This window comes from Artemia franciscana, chromosome 20 (genome assembly GCF_032884065.1).
Source record: "Artemia franciscana chromosome 20, ASM3288406v1, whole genome shotgun sequence".
Lineage (NCBI taxonomy): Eukaryota > Metazoa > Arthropoda > Branchiopoda > Anostraca > Artemiidae > Artemia > Artemia franciscana.
Window position 1 is genome coordinate 29,773,539 of NC_088882.1, and position 21,725 is coordinate 29,795,263.

The 21,725-nt window shown below is 35.9% G+C and overlaps 1 protein-coding gene across 2 annotated transcripts in view; it reads right to left on the reverse strand.

Annotated features, from left to right (window-relative positions):
* Positions 1-14,978: 14,978 nt before the first annotated feature.
* LOC136040095 (vacuolar protein sorting-associated protein 37B-like) overlaps positions 14,979-21,725 on the reverse strand; it is a 28,401-nt gene continuing 21,654 nt past the window's right edge. For both annotated transcript variants that reach the window (XM_065724184.1, XM_065724185.1), the window contains exon 6: positions 14,979-15,326. In XM_065724184.1, coding sequence (XP_065580256.1) covers positions 15,165-15,326 — 162 coding nt within the window. In that variant the 3' untranslated portion in view covers positions 14,979-15,164. The remainder of the gene's footprint in view (positions 15,327-21,725) is intronic.

The following is a 21,725-nucleotide window of genomic DNA, read 5'->3' on the forward strand; positions in this document are numbered from 1 at the left end:
GCTTATCCCCCTCCTCTCAACCCCTCCCCCAACCAAAAAATCCTCGTGAAAACGCCTGTACACAGGGGCAGATCTAGAGGAAAATCTTGGGGGGGGTCCCGCTGGACCAAGGGCGCCAATATGATTCGAGAGTAATGATAGGGTATAGATAACGCTTTCGTCAGACCAGTTTGTTTGTGTAAATCTGGTCGGTGCTGATGTAAAATGACAAAAAAAACTCTTTGAAAGCCAATACTATTTTCCTATAGCAGTAAAATGCGTATTAACAACAGACGCGAGCAGATTCTTTGATGAATAAATTACTATGGCTTCTATGAGACTTTCTGAATGAGTAGACAAGATTTTTTTTCTTTTCTTTAGAGTTGGATAAAAAAAAGTACTTAATGGGGAAACCTCTAATTTCTAAGAGTGGAAATACAACTGTTTTTACAAGAGGTAGAGAATTGTAAAGCAGCCCCTTGATCCACCACAAGGTTCCAACATTTTGTATAAATATACTGAAAACCAACCGCACGCCTGGTAGCTGCGGGATATCTGAGAAGCACTTGCAATGTGGGGGCCTTCCTTGTTGCTTTGGAAGCTAGAAAATGTTTTGAAGACGTCCACGACAAGCAAAGGAATATTTGGTTTTTACTTGTGTTAAGGGCTCCTTTTTTCGAGGATTCTTTAATCGGAACCAGAACCAAAACATAGAATGGGTCTATCCCCCGCTGTCAAAGCTGATTTATTTTTCAATAAGGAACGTATTTGTATTATAATATTTATTGTAAACCCTACCCATAACATGGCAGGGTTTCATACACAAATATATTTAAAGTTCCTAATTTCTTCCAAAACCACATAAGTCTAATAATGAATGAGAAAAATATAATATTTTAATGTGAATACATATTTCATATTGAAATAATGTCATGTATATTATCACAAAGTATTAATATTGTAATGTAAAATAGTTCCATTTTCTACTCGATATACCTTTCTCTTATAATCATACGCCTGTAGAATGCTTGTTAATTCATTTGATTTCATGTTCCATCCATCTTACAGCTGGCAATCTAGTAGCCATTTAAAAGTTGTTTTTTTTTGCAGGAAAATTCTGATGAAATGATATTAATGTAATATCTTGAGCTTGTACATCTCCCCTTTCTTTATCTGAAATGTAAACTAGAAGCAAGATCAATTTACCCATCCCTAAAAATTTTTTTTACTCCTTGTTTGAATTGCATACTACAAAAAAATCAGTATCTCATAAGGGTTGGGTCCTGAGAGTAAGGGGTATTAACCCTTACTAGCCCATAATACTAGCCTTTAATAGCCTTACATTGTATGATTTGTAACCAAAAAACTTAATGTCTCATTTCTTTCAATTTCCATAAGAAATACATAGAATTTAAGAATACTTAGAATTTAAAGAAAATAAATTCTAGTGAAACGCTGGAGTTAGATTAGTAGTAACAGGGGCACCAACGTGAAGGTTCTCCAGCGCTGCCCTCCACCCCTGCACTTTTAACAATAAAACCAACTCCCAACACTTAGCTATTTTTTCTGTGGTAATATAAAGCTATGTCTAATTTTTTATTTTTCGCGTGTGTATGTGTGTGAGTTTGTATTTGTGCGTGTGTTTCTGTATGTGTTCATAGGTTTATGTGGTTGTGCTCTTTCACTAATATTTTTTTTTTACTATTTGTTTTTTTACTCTTATTCTCTATCTCATCCCCCCCCCCCGTCTTCTCCCACACATAAAAATCAAAGTAACAGATCTCCCTCTACTAATCTAGATAATCCTAGCTGTACTAATCTATATCATACAGTCCCATTTATGCTTTTCTAGATCACCTAAATCGCCTTACTAATCTAAATATCACTACTAGTTGTAGGAGCATTCCTTTTTTTTCGGACCCGGTTCTCTTCTTGACAGATTTTTCGGTTAGTCTGTACGTCTCGTTTATGCAGATTTGGTTCGTATCGTGGGATGAGAAAAGTTGTAGCTGGGTTATTCTCCTTTCTTTTATCAAATTCAAGGTACGAAAAATTGTAAAAAAAGAAAGAAAGAAAAGGCCATACTAGAGTTTCAGATTCAGTCTCCGAGCTTTTCTGATCGAAAACGAATTTATTACATCTTCTGTTTTCGGCAGTTTGTTCCTGTATACTTGCATAATCAACAGCGCCTCTAATCTTTCCTCTGACGTTGTGCTTCTGAGTGCAGAACACGTTATGTCGACCTTGGAGAAAATTCTTTCTGCCTCGCATGTTGAAACTGGAAGCGTCGCAAGGATTGTGAGCAATGCAAAGATGTTCGGGAAAATTTGCTCCTGACAGCCGTCGAGAGCCGAAATAGCCGTTTTTGGCTTCTCCGTTGCTACGTTCGACCAGTGGCTCTTCCAGATTTGGAATTCCATTTTCAAATCAGTACATGTTCCACTTAAAAGGTCCTTGTACTTCTCGTATCCTTCCTTCAAATCGTCCCGATTCTGGCAATGGACAATTGTTGGAATTAGTGATGAAAATTTTGCCGCATGAGCAAAATGGGAGCTGTATCTTAACGAGAAATCAAGGAGAATGGGATCCATGGCTGGGATGAATGCCGCCATCCTGTAGTGGCCTTCTGGATCCAGATTCGGTGCTCCCGTTCGGTACACAGAGCTTGAGGCTATGCTTGGTTGGACGACTTTCTTGGCAACATCGATGTTTTTTACCATGTTCTCGACTTCCGTATAGAGACGGTGGAACTCAGTTTCTGCATGGGCTCGCATTTCCTCTAATGTTGTCTTGACGCTGCTTATGAGTTCCAAAGCTCTCACAAGATCGCCGTCCTTTTGTTGAAGTTACTCTGCCAATGGTTTCATTAGAAATGAAAACAAATTCAAGCAGACCAGTCCTATCACCGCGTCTGGTTTCTCAATGCAAGAACGCACTAGATGTGCTTTACTACTGGCCTCTCGGTCAAGCCAGCCTTCTATCTCATTCAGAGCGGAAATAATAGACGACAAGGAATCCCAGAACCGACTTATTGCCTCATGCCTCTCTACAAATCTTGTGGTATAAAGACAAATCAGGGTCTCTGCTCTGCAGTTGTCTGACGTTAGATGTTTCTTCAGAAGCCTTGTTCGTTTGGCACTTGAGCTAAAATGAGAGATAGTTTATCGTACGACATCTTGTGCATTCCGTAGAATTGGGACAGAAACTATCTTTGAGCATGAAAGATTAGTGGCATGGCTTACACAATGAAAATAATACGCAAGTTGGTAACTCCGCTTTATATCGCCATCAGCCCCATTTACCAAGCTTGACATGCTAGCGGCTTTGTCATAACCTTGGCCGACGTACTTTGTAATGTCTAAGCCATATTTGATGATTTCACTCAAAAGTAGCCTGCCGAGGCTTTTGCCGTCGAGCCTTTCTTAAAAATTTTGGGTGGTGTTGGTCTCTTCATCTTCAGAGAGCCCCGATAGGGTTTGAAAAGCGTCGAATATGGCAACAGAATCTTCTCGGATTACGTAACCCTTTTCTGATTTGTAAACATAACGACACGCTACTACCATGAGTTCCCTTGTCTGTCTATCGGTGGATTCGTCAGCAATGAGACACTAAACTCTTGCTGTATTCACTTTTCTGACTGTTTGGACTTTATATAAGTTCTCCAATCGTCGCAATTAGATCATTTTGGATCTGCTTACTAGTGTATTTGGCATTTCCAGGTGCAGTTTCTACAAGCCCTTCAAGCAGCGAATCGCCCTCTGAACACGATACCGAAGTAGGTGACGGGAATTACCATCATTTTCTACTGAGACTACATTAGGACCCTGATTGTCGAGTTTACCATCGCCCCGGTGGCCACGGAGGGGTATATTCTGTGCCCCACAAAGTTTAATTGTTTCCAAAATGCTTGTAAATAGTTCACGGTTTTGGTGTACTTGTTTTATTCTTTCAGAGTCCAAGGTATTCCTGATATCTTGACGGTCTTGCTTGAACGAAGCTAAAAGTGCTGCAGCTCTACACTGGTGATTCATATGATACTGTGAATTGACATGTTTTGTAAGTGTACCATCTTTTCCAGTCAGATTTGAGTAGTCTTTCAGGGGGTTCTAAGACGAGCCGACCCATTTTTTGCCCCCCCACCCCCAGACACAGCCGACCACCCTCCGCCACTGTTGGAGATTCTCACTATGACACAAACACTACACCAAAGTCCCTCATGTTCTTGGTGACGGCTCACCGCAAGCCCGGGAAATCGGGAAAGGAGCTCAATGTTAAGTCTACGAGTAACTTCACCCCCCTTTCGTCTTTGTATTGAAGTCAGAACTTCGGCTTGGTTCTTTGGCTTCCATCTTTCGTTAAGAAAAAACGCAATATCTCCAGATGTCAGTTGGCTGGTTTGTTTTAGTATCACTGCGAAACCGAAGTCAGAGAAAGTTGTGATGCCAGTGTCAAGCGAGGAGGATGCACTGCTGTTTGGGTGTATCATCTCCATCTGCCGCATCTCGGCTCTTGTGTCATCTCTCGATGCTTCTGTTTGTTGATCAGAAAGTTAATATTTGTGTCAGAATCATGGGAAGAAGTCGCTAGTGACAGCTTGTTTTCCTTGGTGGAGTTGGTAAACAGTGTCTCTGTAGTAGAATCTTTGTAAGAACTAGATGAAACGGGTAACGGCAAACTTGAAGTTATAATCAGAGTATTTGAATTTGAATGAGCATCCAGAACTGACGGAAACGACAGACTTGAGGCATCTGAAAGAAATTTTATTGTTTTTTCTTGTTAAAGAAAACCCTTTGTAAAAAATACTAGTGAAGGTAGTTGACCAAAAATAAATGATATTTTTCTCAACACTCGTCGACAGTGAATTGACAGTGTCTAGGCAAAATTAATTTTCTCAAAAAAAATACAGCTTTTTTTCTAAGCGAATTTTAAGGTTTCTTAATTCTGCTTGATCAGTATATTGACATCCAGGGCTCAATCAAGTCCTGAATGATCAATTCTGAGCATTCCTCTCATTACAACTAGTTAGGTAAATTTTTTTTTGTAAAATTCCTCGTTAAGCAGTGAAAAATAAGAAAAATATTCTCAAAATACACCCTAAGTAGGGATACAGCGTTTTCTTGTGATGACATTGTTCGATTGATAAATGGATGGTCTTGGATATTCTGCCTTATCTCAATTTAAGGCATTTTGCCGATACACGGTCAAAATGCTGTTTAAACACGTGCTTTCATAATTTATAACTTAACCCAGTAGCGTACAGCGTTCCCATCTGGGAAATATGCAAAAAAGAAATTTTTTAAAAGCTATCTGCTTCTAGTGGAATTTCAGGGAAGGCAAGTGGCTGAAACCTCTTGTTTTAGCGTTTTGTTGTTCTATTATCATCACTCTCCGAATCAATGAAACAATTGCGCCAAAATATCTATAAAAAGAAGCATGCAGTACCAGTTAACCAAAAAGGTTCCCAACCGAAAAATTTCGGCGTTTCACAGACCTAAAATTTTCCAAATGCTTTGTAGCAGGCGATCACTTCTGTTTTGCAAATGGGTCCCGAGATATTTGCTTCTATTAAAGAAACTGTAGCTATGGTATACGAAATAATATACGATGAGATAGACAATGATATGGTCATTATCTATTTATCCCCCATAATTTCGGGGTAATAATAAACAAAATATGGGGGTAATATCGGGGTAGTCAATGACGAAAGGACAATAAAAGGGAGACAAGGACAATAAAAAAAATTCAATAGTCTTCCAAGTTGTCTTGCAGGGACGATAGAGCTTGAGATAATTTATGCTTGTAAATGAGCCAGCTACGTGGACCTTATCAGTTTGAGTAGTTTCTAACTTCCCATTATGTTCGGATAACATAGACGACATTCCACTATGACTTCGTATTAGGAAGATCCCACATCCCAATCGGCAAACTCAAATGTCCAAAATATTTCCCAAACCCCCCCTTTATAATGCGTCTTCCCTCCCGCGACCAATCATTATCATACCCTATCAATGACTCCCAGAAACCGTGCCCTAAATAGATGGGCTCTTATGGGAGAGAATAAAAAAAATCTGCCAAAAAAAGAAAAGAAAACACGATCTGAAGATGAAGATATAGCAAGAAAGTTTAATTATATGAATAATTTTTCCTGAAAACGAGGTTTATCTTGTAATTTTATGACGAAATGGCTCGTAAACTGATCGTGCGAGCAGTTTCAGGTCTGAATCTCAAGCAGATCAAGAACAAAATCTTGGGTAAGGGGGCCACTGGGCCAAGGGTGCCAATATGACTCGAAAAAAAGTTTATTTTAAAAACATAAAAAAAAGAAAAACGAACAGAATAAGGGCGCCAGAAATATATTGGGGGAAGGGTCACCCCTCAACCCCATGGATCTGGTCCTGGCCTAAATTGCTTTTAACTCTTTCATTTATCTAATTTCAACCAAATTAGCTACGTAGTTAAAACAAATAGATAGACAGATTTATCACACGAAAGCCCTATTGGGCCATTCGATATTTAATTAGTCACACAACTAAAATTAAGATTTTCTTTTGAGTGGAGAGTGGAACAGGGCAGTTCAAAAAAAATTACTCTTCAACATAAATTAATTTTGTAAGTTGCCTTGTCATATCCCCATCATTGAAGCCAAGATACACACCATATCCTAAATTGACGGGCTCACAAGAAATGAATAAAACAAATCTGCCAAAAAAAGAAAAAAAAAACACATTTGGAAGATGAAGATCTAGCAAGCAAAATTAATTATATGATTAATTTTTCATGAAAACGAGGTTCGTCTTATAATTTTGTGACGAAATGATTCGTAAACTGATTGTGCGAGCAGTCTCATGTCTGAATCTCAAGCAGATCAAGAGCAGAATCTTGGGTAAGGGGGCCACTTGTCCACTGGACCAAGGGCGCCAATATGACTCCAGTTGGGCACCAAATTAAAAAGTTTATTTTAAAAAGATCAAAAAAAAGGAAGAAGAAAAACGAGCAGAATAAGGGAGCCAGAAACATCTTGGGGGAAGGGTCGCCCCTCGACCCCATGGATCTGTTCCTGGCCTAGATTACTTTTAACTCTTTCATTCATCTAGTTTTAACCAAATTAGCTATATAGTTAAAACAAATAGATAGACAGATTTATCACACGAAAGCCCTGTTGGGCCATTCGCTATTTAATTAGTCACAAAACTAAAATTAAGAATTTTTTTGAGTGGGGAGTGGACAGGGGCCGTTCAAAAAAATTACTCTTTAACATAAATTAATGTTGTAAGTTGCCTTGTCATATCCCCATCATTGAAGCCAAGACATACACCATACCCTAAATCGACGGGCTTACCACAAGAAAACGAATATAACAGATCTGCAAAAAAAAACATATTCTAAGGGTGTAGATCTAGCAAGCATAATTGATTATATGATTGATTTTTCATGAAAAGGAATCTTATAATTTTATGACGAAATGATTCGTAAACTGATCGTGGGAGCAGTTTCTTGTCTGAATCTCTAACAGATCAAGAACAAAATCTTGGGTAAGGGGGCTGCTGAACAAAGGGTGCCAATGTGACTCGAGGTGGGCATTAAATTAAAAAGTCTAGCTTAAAAAAGATTAGAAAAAAGAAGAAAGAACGGAATAAGTGTGCCAAAAGTGTCTTAGGAGGTTTGTCACCCCCTCTGACCTAATGTATCTGTTTCTGGCCTAAATTGATTTTAATTCTTTTATTCATCTAATTTCAACCAAATTAGCTATACGGTTAAAATAAATAGATGGATAAATTTATTCACACGAAAGCCCAATTGGGCCATTCGCTATTTAATTTGTCACAAAACTACAAAACTAGGATTTTTTGAGGATTGAGGGGATTTATTATTACTAAAAACATACCCTTCGATTTCCGGGTATTTTCGGATATTTTACCAAAATATCCGGAAATACCCTTCGATCCCCTTGCCCATTCAGCCATCAGTCTTCGTCTCTTATCCATTCTCTGCTCGTGTCATGATTTTTTTTTATTCATTATTTTTTTCACAGGTAATGGCTACAATCCAATATACCATTGTGAATGGGGACATACATTTTACAGACTTACTGTCCAACAACGTTTATAAAACGTCTTAGAACAAACGTGTTTTATTTTCCAAAGGGTTTCGTTTTCGTTCATGTTCGTAGAAAAATCTTTGCAGCAATCTAAGATTTCTATGCAGATTTGGCAGATATATTCTGAACTGGCTGAAGATAAATAATTTTTGTTTGTTTTAAGTTTCAACTTAGCTCTTTACATTCATATGAAAGCTATGCTTTTTGTGGTTAAATAGGTAAATCACCTACGAATATTTGATCAAATTCACAAGTATACTTAAAAAAAGATTTAAAAAATGAACGGAATGTGCATGAGGGCGCCAGAAAAATCTTGGGGGTCCAGGCCCCCCCTAGATCCGTCCCTGCCTGTACACTTCCCAATCACCATTACTATATGTAAGCACTGGTCAGTTTGTAACTTGTTGCCCCTCCCATGGGGACTGTGGGGAGTAAGTCATCCCCGAAGACATAGTTATAAGGTTTTTCGACTACGCTGAATAAAATGGCTATCTCAGAATTTTGATCCGTAATATATTTGAATGAAACATTATTCTGAAATACTTTGATCGTTTTCATTATTTATTGAATAATAATGAAAAATAAAAATTGGGCTCGCCTTAAAGTGAGATCCTAATGCGTGAGTGATATCATTCGTTTAGTGATATCAAGTCGATTTAGTGATATCAAGTCATTGGTTTAGGAGCATTATTGCCTACGTCGTGACTCGGCCAAAGTCACGACGTAGTCGATTTCGCTTCTTCAATAACAAATTATTGACAGCACTAAAGCCACATTTAGCTAAATATAAAGATGGGAAAGGTAACAACAATTTTCTTGCAGACTTGGATGAATGCAGATATTTAGATTCTGTCACGTCACAAAGCCATGCCATCACTTCTTTTAGATTGAATTAATTTAAAAACCTTTTGCGTAAAACAAGTTTTTCAAAGAAAAGTACAGAGCTCTATTAAGACAAAAATGAAAGGAAATAAAGTCAAATAATCTTCCAAGCGAAATTCAAATGAAATTCAAAACGAACAGAAATTACAATAAATAGCCGAATCAAACTCAAAACGAGCAAAAATTAACATTAGTAAGGCTGATACCCCCATGCCTTCTCTGAAAGAGAAAAAAAACTAATGGCTGTGGATTGTGAGTTTAATTGACATATATTGATATTTATTCCTTAAAGCAATGATAATTGTTTATTTACGAAAGTAAAAAAAAGTGAGGACATTTAAAACGTGTTTTTTTCAAGTCTGCAAACCAAGATTAGAATACTGGATGGCACAGTGATAACAGTGGTCAAATATGGCTCTGAAGCATGGGCGCTCCGAAAAGCGAATGAAGATTTACTAGATTTTTCCAGAGAAATTGCCTACGGATTGTTCTGGGTACTCGGCTGACTGATCGTATATCAAACAGTATGTTGTACGAAAAGTTTGGTTCAATCCCGCTTTCTAGTGCTATAATAACGGCTTGGTGTTGCTGTGAGTTGTTAGTAGTACTAGTAGTAGCAAGTTATGTTCTGGTCTTGAGAAAGCATGGGGGTTATCAGCCGTGCCAATGTAAATTTTTGCTCGTTTTGAGTCCATGACATTTTTAGCTATTATAGAGTGGTGATGCCTATGATATGGCTTGCATGCCCTTTTGAAAACCTGCATGCCATTAGTTTTTTCGTCTAATGAAGCTCCTCAACTTTCCCCAAGTTGAGTTGAAAATCCTCACAACTTACCCTTAAAGTCTAACTTAATAATACAATTTGTTCTTAAGATATTGCTCTGCCACCTTTTTGAAATTCCACATGCTCATAATTTGTTCTGATTTAATTCAACGTCCGCCTAAATATTCCTTAAAAGCTTCACCGTAAGACCCTTAGATTGCACAGTAGCAATAGTTGTAGCAGTATGCATATAGCACCTTTGGTTTCTTTAACACACGCTGAAACTTTCAGCTTAATGCCATCAACCATTCCTGAATCATTTCTGATACGTTTGCTTGACAACCTGTATGGGCATAGTGAGCTTCGAATTAATTCCATTCAGTTTCTATATGACCCAAATTTTTCACCTTAATACCCTTAGCTTTAATATCAGTAGAAGTAGTATTAGCAATAAAATTAACTGTAGTAGCCTAGGCTTTAGTGGTAGCAGTAGTAATAAAAGTAACGGTAGTAGTAGTACGAGTAGAAGTAGTAGCATTAGGATGAAAATGTTTTCTTTTGGTTAGTTCAACATCCTTCACAACAACCCCTATTAGTTTGAACTTCACACACCAAACTGTTCCAAAGATATTGCTGTTACACCCTTTTGACAACCTGCATACAGGCGGCGTGTTGTGATTCAGTTCGCCGTCCCCCCTTAAATTCCTTGAAAATTTGACCTCCATACCCTTAGGCAGAGTTGCAGTAGTAGTGTTGACATTATTAGTAATAGTATTAACATATTGCCTTTTGATCAGTGGAACATCTCTCTCATCAAGTTCTAGAAGTTTCAACATAATACAATTGGCCGCTGCTATGACATTGCTGATGTTCTTTTGATAACCTATATGTTATCAAATTTTCATCTCAGTACTCTTAGCCTTGCAAGTGGTATCAATTGAAGTAGTAGTAGTAGTAAATCCAGCAGTATTAGCAGTAGTGTGAGCATACGGCCTTTTGGTGAAATGTCTTCCCTTGAAGCATTCTCTGAAAGTTCCAACTTAATACCCAAATTAGTTTTTGAAATAGGCTATTTTTACAATTTGCGAGCCCATAGCGTCTTTTGATTTAGCTCGAATTTCCCCTCAATACTGTAAATAGAGTAATCTGGTAGTAGTAGTGGTGGTAGCAAGCAAATATTGCCATTTTGATCATATCCCTTATCATTTCCTGAATTTTCTAAATTAATAATATCAGGTATTTCTGTGTTACACCCTTTTGACAATCTTTGTACACATAACGTGTTTTAATTTAGTTCTTGAGTGCCCTTCGACTTCTTGGAAAGTTAAGTTCAAATATTAATATTTTTCTGAATAGCATATCCTGTGTGTAAACAATGAACGACTGTATCTACCCTCCAATCAATTTTAATCTTAAACGCAGCACTAAAACTTCTGACTACCAATCCAATGAGTACTCCAAAGTTTATATGATCACCCTTTCTGTATAAACCTTATATGTCCGCAGGACATAACTTACAACCCTTGCCCTGAGGGCTATGGACTCTTCATTTTGCATTTCCGAGAGTTCCTCATGGTACTGCATCAAAATATCACATACATCCACTAGTATTGACAGCCTCGTCATGATGGAAAATCATTTATTTTAGTCAGAGAATAGGTCCTTAAAATCAGAGGCCATTATTTTCTGATGATTCATGATGACAAGTAAAATAGCATCAGTTACTTTACATTTTCTTAGCCAATAAAGTTGATCAACATTTTTGTGAGAAATATTTTTTTGACATACCTCAATAAATGTAATGAAGCTAAATATCTTCGTCTTTGCATCCACAAGAGTTTTATTTAATCGTTTAAGTTATTTATTCAACGGATTTAATTTTTCGAAAATATTTGTTAAATAACTCAAAAATGCTTTACCATCAACAGTTTTCAGGGGCTTCATTTTAGGCTTGTCACTTAAAAAGTCACAAAGAACATTAAAGAAATATCTGAATATTTTTAAGCGATTTCCCTTTTAAAGCCGCCTTACCTCAGTGTGATGAAAAAGTCTCAAGTAGCCTGCAGTTTCAATTTTACAAAATTGTCTGATGATGATGAGAAGAGATTAGCTTTGGTATAATTGACACATTTTGTAACGAAGTGTAGTAACTCATTAAGGAACAGGAGTAAAATTTTTGTCCACCGAGTTCTCTCTATGAGTAACACAGTGCACTAATATCATTTCTGGATTCTCATCTTTCATCAATTTTACGTAGCCTTTTTTTTGCCCATCATAACAGGAGCCCAAGTTATAACACCTAAGGAATTATTTAGCTTACCGTATGTATCAGTGACAGAAGTGTGGGTTTCTAACGATCTGCAGAATACCATTTCTTCAGCAAACTCGCCTTAATCTGTATATGATGCATATACTGAAGAAATTCTGGAAGCTCCATTCAATTATACCAACAACAAACAACAAACTGATGCATATACTAGCAGTAGAACCTAACTTGTCTGTCAGAGGTGATTCAGCCACTTGTAGTGAGAAATTTCTGGATTTGAACTTTTCAACAAGTAGGCTTTCAATATCCTCATTCATTTCATCTATTCTTTTACTAAAACTAGTGTTAGTAAGTGGCATGACTTTAACAGCGTTGTCATCCTTTTTCAGGACTGTTTTAAGAAATGCTAATATTGATAGTTTATGAAATTCCTCCTACAGTGTGATTTTTTCCACATTTGCCAATAGTACGTTTGAGGCTAACCGTTAACGCATTAAACAGAAACTGTTTTGTTGATCTTTTTGTAAACTTCTCGATTAAAGACTTTAAATCTGAACTTACACAAGCACTATGTTCCAAATGCAACTCAAGACGACCTAGTTTCCATTGATTCGTTGGAAAGGTATTGTTGCCATAAGAGGCAGAAAAGTGACCGTTCGTCATGCGTAGCGGATATGAATAAAAATTTTACATATTTCTCCAAATATTAACGAACTTTTTTTTTTACTTGTATATGTACTATACATTTTATGAACTAAATACTATTCAAACATAATTTTGAACTAAATACTATTCAAACATCCACAAAAAGAAAATTTTTGCTTATGCATTATATGCAATTATTGGGCATAGGGTACTATATAGTTAAACCGGAAGGGATTCAAAAATCCATTAAAAGGCAAATGTCAAGAAAAACATTTCCTGAGTTTTATGCAGCAATAAAATTGCTGGTATTGTGTTTGGTTACGCGAGGACACAAACATACTGTCACACAAAAAATAATGCATTGCGTATCTTATAATGTCTCATTTGAAGATAACTTTTAATAATGCTTACCTATATTTAGCATAAAAATACTTCCCTGTTTTATATTACTATACAATTATATTGCTTCCTAGCTTCACTTCTTTCTTTATCCTTGTATAATGTATGACTAAAACAAAAATCAAAATAGTACTGCAAAAGGTTCTGTTTGCTTTCCCACGATCTCCAAGTGAAGATTCAACAAATAAAATATTAGTATCTGAACATTTAGATACAAAACGTTTGTTTTCTCGTAACTGAAGATATTACGTATGTCTAGATTGCTATTGCTAATGAGCAATTCGCCTGAAATTCTCTCAATATGAAACTGTGCAGTGATTCAGTCTTTGCTTTGGTATAGTCAGCCACAGGGGGACAATTCCTGCACATCACCAACCAAAATATTCCACCGGTGGGGCGTGTGCCCCATGTTAGGAATCACGGAATTAAAACATGGATTTTATTTTTATTTCTTAAGTTGCAATTTATTTCTTAAAGGAGACCTTGGAATCCCTGAAAGCACAGTAATTTGACCTCCAGACTGTTTAGAACGAAATGTCTATCTAAAATGTTAATTATATTTATGAGGGGGACAGCTAAAAAGGACGTGGGATCAGAGTTGTCGCCCTCCGATTACTTTTGAATTTTAAAAAGGGCATTATAACTTTCAACTTAGAATAGAATGAAGTTTGTACGACCACTATTTCCAAACGAAGTGGCTAAAAAAACATTGAAGCCTTACGGCTCTTTACTACAAACGACGATAGAGCGACGATTGAGCGACGAAACGACGATTATTTAGAGATTAAATAGGTGTTATTTCTGCCTTTACTAACAGAGAACAACATTTTAGCAGGTTGGGATTTTAGGAACTATGATTTTAGAAACACAAATTAAAAACTACACTTTACACGTTGATCACCTGTTTTTGCACGTTTCTTCGAATTTTAGACATACATGCACAGCTTTGAACAAAACCTAACAGTTGTGAAAATATCCAATATAATTGGAATTTTCAACCGGTGTGACACATGACTTTTTTCAACTTTGGCGATAATACAGATCACAGAAAAAAAAACATTGGTCTTTTTTAGCTGGAACAAAATAGAGCCAACCACGATCATCGATTCGGGCAGCTATTCTATCAGACGAGTAGTCAAATTATCGATATTTGTGGTCTAAATCCAAATTCTGCGTGAAGTAAATTCGAAGAAAACAGTAAATCCACAAATAATCAATTGATTAATTGATATCTAAATAAACTATCCAAATTTTAAAGTTTATCCTTGTCTTTTAGAGGGGGAGGGATTTGGGCAGAAGTCGATGTTTCACAACATAAAATCAACAGAATAGAGTACAATTTGGTGTGGCACAATTTATATTGTTACTTAAAAAGAGTATTACATATTTGTATTGTCGTTCAAAACATCGGTGCGAAATTTCACTTTTTTTTGTTCAACCTTGGGGACTGAAGATTGTTTGTTCAACAATGGCAATTTAAATGGTGCTTTTTTTGTCTCAGCTTGACGTCAGTTTTTCAAGATTTCAGACTCTTTTTTTTCAAAAATTTTCAGAAACTTTCTTACATGGGTATCATTTACCACTGGAAAATTTCTTTTAAACCCTTTTTTTTAATTTCGTCAGTCGCGGAAAGTGGATGGCTCTTTACAGGGTTGTCGTTACTAGTTACAATCATATCAGATACTAAGATCAGAAATACGATACTACGACCTTTAGGCGAAGACTAACAACATGAGCACATCACTTCTGTTTGTCTTTCTGGTTTGAGACAGTTTACATTTGCTCTGGTTTTTGTTTGTTGTTGAATTCATTTTGTTTGTCCATTTGTGTTTATTTTGGTTCGTGTTCAAAACGTATAAGTGTAGGCTTATGTTTACATAGTCCACTAATGTATGATGATATTTATACTGATTTTTCTATCGAGCCAAATACAACAATGCGCAGAATACAGAAAATATGTATACATATATTCATATATCTATATATATATAATGATTACAAGTTTATTCAATAATAAACAAACAAAATGTTCTATATTAAATTTTGCTATAAGCATACGATACTAGAAACTACTCTTTTGATTAAAAAAGTAAAAAAAAAATTCGCACCACAGTTAATGCCTCGGATACTGATCACGGGTATTGTATACCTGGGTATGGATAGTAGCCACCAGTTGGGTACGGTACCCCTGCCATTGGATACGAGGGGGTTACTACCGGATAAGGTGTTTGGCGATTCGCTGGCGGAAGAGGAGCTGGTCTTGATGGTAGAAAATGCGATTCCCGTCGTCTTTGCTAAAAATAACGACAAACATTGGCATAATTATTTTCGTAATCTATATATACCAGCAATTTACTTTGCAAAACTAACATCCTTGGAAAACTTCCCAGCATTTTAGAAATTTTGATAAATACCTTTTGCAATCTGAAACGCAAGGATATCAGATAGACTTTAGCATAGTCTTAAATCATATCATTGCTTTCTTTAGAGTTATAGGTGGTATACATTACAAAAATAAAACTAATTTGCTTTTTTTTTTTCTCTCGACCTTTTTGTGAATAAAATTTTGTAAACACAAAGACATCTATTTCCTCATTTCAAGACATTAGTTGTGTATAGATAATTCATATTTTGATAATTAAGTAGTAAATCACCCAGTGTAATTAGAAGTAACAACAATGAAGAACAAAAAAGTACAAATAATTTCAAAGGTAGAGTTAAAAAAAAAAAACTACCCAGAAAACTATTATATTTTTCAACGAATATAGCGCAATTTCTTTTCGAAAATTCTGTATCTTTCAGGAGAAAGGGACGCAACTATTCATAAAAATGTGGGCACTATGGGCATTACATTAAAATATTTGCATATCATTTCACAACCCTAGCCACGAAGAATCGACACAAGGGGTAGACAAAAGGGTGCAGCATAAAATGTTTTATGTTAAATATATAAAGTTTCATGAGTTATATGATGTCATATCAGTCACAAAGCATGGGGCACCTATGCAGAGAGGGGGAAGATTTCGTGATAAATTTGGAGATATTTTCACTATCGAGCTATATATTTGATGAACATACCACTCGAGACCTTTTTTATGCTCCATCAAAATATGACCGTCGTTTTACTAAAAAATTAAATGGACCCTTTAAGATGATACCCTTTTTTCTTATTTTCTGCAATTTAGTTTGAGTTTTATTTTCTTTTACTCAAGGTTTTGGACCAAATATATTAATCTTAAATGCGTAATGATTGAATGCATGATAGATTTAAGGGCACTTATGTATTATACCGCCAGCACTCAAGTTTAAAATGTGTAAAACTCGAGAACAAACTGGTTTCACCTGTCAAACCTGAAACAATTAGCTTACACTCGGTGGAAAATAAGTGGCGGGTGACAGAATACATTGGAATTATATAATTTGGGGTATATATTTCCACATTAATTATGGAGGGGGGTAGGTTATTTTTAGTCAGGTTATCTCCCCCCCCCCTCCTAATGTGCAAATATATAGCCTAAATTTGTTTTCAAAGTATTATATTTTCATCATATTTTGGTATTTTCGTTAGAATAAACCTAACTTTACTTCTTGAGTGTTGGCAGTATACTACATGAGTACCAATTAATGGAATTTATCTTTTTGTCAGGAATCTTCACTATTTAAAAAATTGTTGAGTTTTGCTGCATTTGGTATGAAAAATTAAGTATTTTTCTTTTTTCCTTGAGAATTTTATGTTGCAAATAACCTTTCATCTTCAAAGGTATTCCCCTCCTCCTCCTCCCCCTTCACCATTACTATTCTGGTGCCCTCTCCCTTGCAATACTTTTGGCAGACATTCATGCTTGATTGAGTGGTTCAACTGCAATCTAGGATAATTTAATGGTCTCGGAAAGTTGTTAAGTAAGTGAATGAAATATTACCGAATAAGATATTCTCCTCAAATTAGGGCATTAGAAATTGTTTTAAATACCTAGGCCTACCTCCACAACTTCTAATGCTTGAGCAATTATTGACCCTGCATGAAGGCTAATCCTGAGAAAAAATAATATCATTAAAAAAAATTGTAGTAGAATTGGATTTGCCACATTCAAAACTTTTCCTAAATAAAATCTTCTCAACGTAAAAATTGCAGCCCCTCCCCTTTACCCCTCTTAATGAGACAAAACTATTCGGGGAATAGTTTATAAAAACGGAAGTGACCCAAAAACATGATTCATAAAAAAACCGAATATTATAGTCAAAAGTAAAAATCCGGTTATTATTTCCAGATTATTTTCTTGTAAAGTTTTATATTATTTTCTGATTTTTTTTTTTTACAAATGGTTGGTCTTAAATTCTTACCCGGCTAATTAGTATCTGTGTTTGAAAATTGATCAAACAGCTCGTTATAATGAACTGTAAGTAACTAGAACCAAAGAACCAAAACTCTAAAAAAGAGCAACTACAAAACAAAAAAGAGCTGTTTTCGTTTTGATTATTCTTTTTTTTATTACCACGAGATGTATCTCTTCTGAAATATATCTTCTCATCAGATATATGTATATCTTCTCTTCTGCAAGAAGAGAAGATATGGAGGAGAGGAGATCTTCTCTTCTCACGCTGCTGCTTTTTAAAACTTATTCAAACTAAAAGCTCATTGAGTTTCTACGTCGCTTTGTGAAGATTTACTCTGTTATCCTTTGTCCTTCTGGACAAGATTTTACTTACTCCCCTTCTCTTCAACTAAAAGTGAACATTTGTCCAAGTCTCACACAAATAGCCAAATTCTCTTCAAAATACAAGAATGTATTTCATTCTCGTCAAGTTTTATATTATTTTCAGACTTATTTTTTTTTTACATATGATTGGTCTTTATTTCTTACTCTGCTACCTGATATCTGTGTTTGAAGATTGATCAAACAGTTTATGGTAATGAACTGTAAGTGACTCAACCCAACAGGAACCAGAACTCTAAAAAAGAGCAACTGCAAAACAAAAAGAGCTGTTTTCGTTTTTTATATTCTTTTTGTTTTACCAGGTAATGTACCTCTTCTGAAATATCTCTTCTCACCAGATGTATGTATCTCTTCTCTTCTGCTGCTTTTGAAAACTTGTTCAAAGTAAAAGCCCATTGAGTTTCAACATTGGTATGTGAAAATTTCTTTTATATTGTTATTATCTTTCATCTTCATGGACAACTTTTTACTTACTCCATTTATCTTCAACTAAAAGTGAACATTTGTCCAAATCTCACACAAATAGCCAAATTCACTCAAAACTGTTTATTCGTCAGTTGAAAGAATCATAAAAGGACTAGTAGCTATGAAGGTGCACGTACAGTTAAAGCGGGTAATGGGAAAGCTGAAACGTGGAAGATTAGTAGCCTGAAACAGCCACACTACAATATAGCATCAATTCTGTATTTATTTTGGGGATTAGATTCGGGCAAAACTAATATCACAGCTTCATAACGCATATGACTGCCAGGCTGCCAATTAATCTTGTTCTTCTAGAAAATCAAATGGTGCTTTTTATTGTTGTAATATAGCGACCAATAAGCATCAAGCATGCAGTTGGGTATAAATTATTTCTATAATACCAATAGAATCGGAGTGTACAGCTCCAATCATAAAGTAATAACATTAAGCTATATACAGTATACTTCAGACTTTGAGTACTACATTTCACTAGCAGAATTAGAGTAAACAGTAGGATACACTATTATTAGGATAGTTAGGATACAGTACTTTTGTAAAAATGGTTGGAATATAAAATTATGGAGTATGACAGTTATGGCTAGTACATAGCTTGCCACTAAATTATATTACATTGTTAATTGTGATTCAGGAAACTACTGACATTTCTAACTGCAACCAATACTAAGATATATTTGTTACTTTTCAGCAAATTTTAGGCATAACAATGCTTTTTACTCAAAGCAAAGCTGTCATAACACAAGTTGTGCTTAAGCGTCAGCAGCTTCTGGAATTCTGTTACTGGCAGCTTTGGAACTTTGTGCACACCTGCATGTATGTATGTGTTTCTTCTCCAAACGACTCCATATTTTTTCGGGAAAATTGATATCTTGAGATATTCTCGCATACAAAAACGATCTTGATAGGTAAGAATTCTAAGAAAATTCGTTAAGAGCCTTAATTTTGGTTTTTACAAATGAAGTCATGCACTATGTTGATACATCATAGAAACATTTCTTACGAAATTATATAAGCATTTTCTTATATGATGTCATGCAAAGCATAGAAAAGATTGTTGAGTTTCCTACGCAACAGTTATTTACACAAATATAATGTATGTTGGAAGCCCAAATTTGCACCAAATAATGTATGTTACGAAAATTTGCACCAAACAATTGCGACAACACCAATACGGGCAGCTAAAGCAAAGGCCATTGCTAAATTGTCTGAAGTAATCAAAATCCAAAGACGTGTCAAAGATGAAAACGAAGAGCAAAGACAAGGGCGGTTAGAAGATATGCGAAAACCGCAAATAGTGTGTCAAAAATGAAAATGAAGAGCAAAAACACACGCGGTTAGAAGAAAAGCGGTGGCGTGTCAAAAACAAGAATGAAGAGCAAAGACACACGCAGTTAGACGACATGTGATACCGAGCATGTGAGCGAATCAAAAATGAAAATGAAGATCAAATACATACGCGGTTGGAAGAACAGCGGCAGCGTGTCAAAAATGAGAATGAAGAGCAAAGACAAACGCGGTTAGAAGACATGCGACACCGAGCACATGAGCGAGTCACTGAAAATCAACCTGGATAGCGAGAATCAAAACGTGTCAAAATCGAAAATGATAGGAATTATGATTGGATTTGGGCTTCTGGCATGGATAAGGTCACCAATTCTTACCATACCTTTGTTAGAAAAAAAAACAAAGACATGTATTTCATAATGAGAAAAGACAAGCTGAGATAAAACGAACCAAATAAATTGAAAATGATAGTGATGATGATTGGGTTTTGGATTTTGACATGGATAAGGTCATCAATGCCTACCATACCTTTGAAAATGTTCGGCAATATGTCTTTCATAATGACAAAAGACAATTCGAGGCAAAAGAATAAGTATTTGTTCCACCACCGGAACAATTAAAAGAAACAAAGGTGGTCATCAATCCCTACCATAATTTTGAAAATCAAAAACCTGGACTTGATAAATCTTTGGAAAAAAAGAAGTGTATGTCCTACTACCTGAACAATTAAAAGATACAAAGGTTCGGTGATACGTCTTTCATAATGACAATAGACAAGCTAAGGCAAGAGTTAAAGTTCAAATAAATTAACATAATTTTACGAAGGCACTACTCCTAATTTAAAGTCCATTTGGACGTCATGACATCAACAAAAGGCTCAAATTGTCTGCGTTTAGATGACAAGCGACAATGAGAACCCATGTATGGAAGCCTGCCGCGCACCGAGTACGAGGGCCCGACGGCAGATCTTGCCAACCGCTCAATAGTATAATAATTATCATTCCCAAGGAGAGGTGTAGGGCCACAAGCTACCAAGATTTACAAATGCAGGTACCACACTTCAACATGTACTAAAAAGTCACCGAAAACTCTCTCCCCCACCCTAAAACAAGTTAAGGAATAACCAAAAGCAGGATAAGAAACATTATTCACTTTTATCTGTCAGATTGTCACGCAGATCAAAAATGTAGCGTACTTTCAATAGAAGCTTAATATAAACTCATTATTCACTGAAACGTATAAATACAAAACAAGAAAACTCACCTCATTCGTGGACCATGGGAAAACAGACTAATCAGAGAAAAAACGAATTCATAGATCTGACATTAAAGACATTAACAATTAAGTAGCTTTAAATATCACGCTCTGGGATTGTAACTTAAAAGTGCAGCCGAGGTATTTTTTCAGTCAGATTTAAAACTTTAAAAAATCAATCCTTTTAAAGCATGGCTGAAAGCAATTCATATACATGAGAAAAGGGACATTCATCTGGTACCAAAAGGATGACATTCATTATAATTCAACAATACTCAATCACACAAACAACTACCCTTCATCATATTTCAAACACCTAAGGATGTTGACAGGCAAACCTTCAAATATTTCACATTCACACATCAAACCGATCACACTTTCATGCTACATCCTCACATCGGGCATCAAAACGCATTCCCAAAGTGTTACCAGTGTTACCGCTATTCCCAAATTTCTCAGAACTGTCCTCTGAATCTACGGATTTCAAGCATCATCTGAATTTACGGATTTCAAGCATTTTTCATAGAGTTCAACTTTTTTTCAAATTTATTGCTAATGTGTTCAAAATTGTTTTGCTAAGACTAGGTGAATGTAATTTCATTGATGGATCTAGAGCCTCACCTATCGCAAAATAGATTTTTTCAAGCTCATGCACCTTCAAGATCTTAAAGACCTTAGCTACTTCTACGGTCAAGGGAAGACAAACCTATAGACTAATCCCCCTTTGCTTTTTTATTCATTTTTCCTGGTCCTGGACCATTAAAAACTTAGGGCCTGATATTTCTAAGTTTTGCCTGTTTATTCTTAAAAAAAAATGGGTTTTCAAGCATGGTGTGAGAAGAAGATTGCCCCAACCAAATAGAAGTGAAGTTCGAAAAAAGCTCTTCCCTGTCTTAAGTTGACAAAAAGAATCTTAAGTATGGCCTAGATTCAGCTTCTTTAAGACGGCATATTATGGTT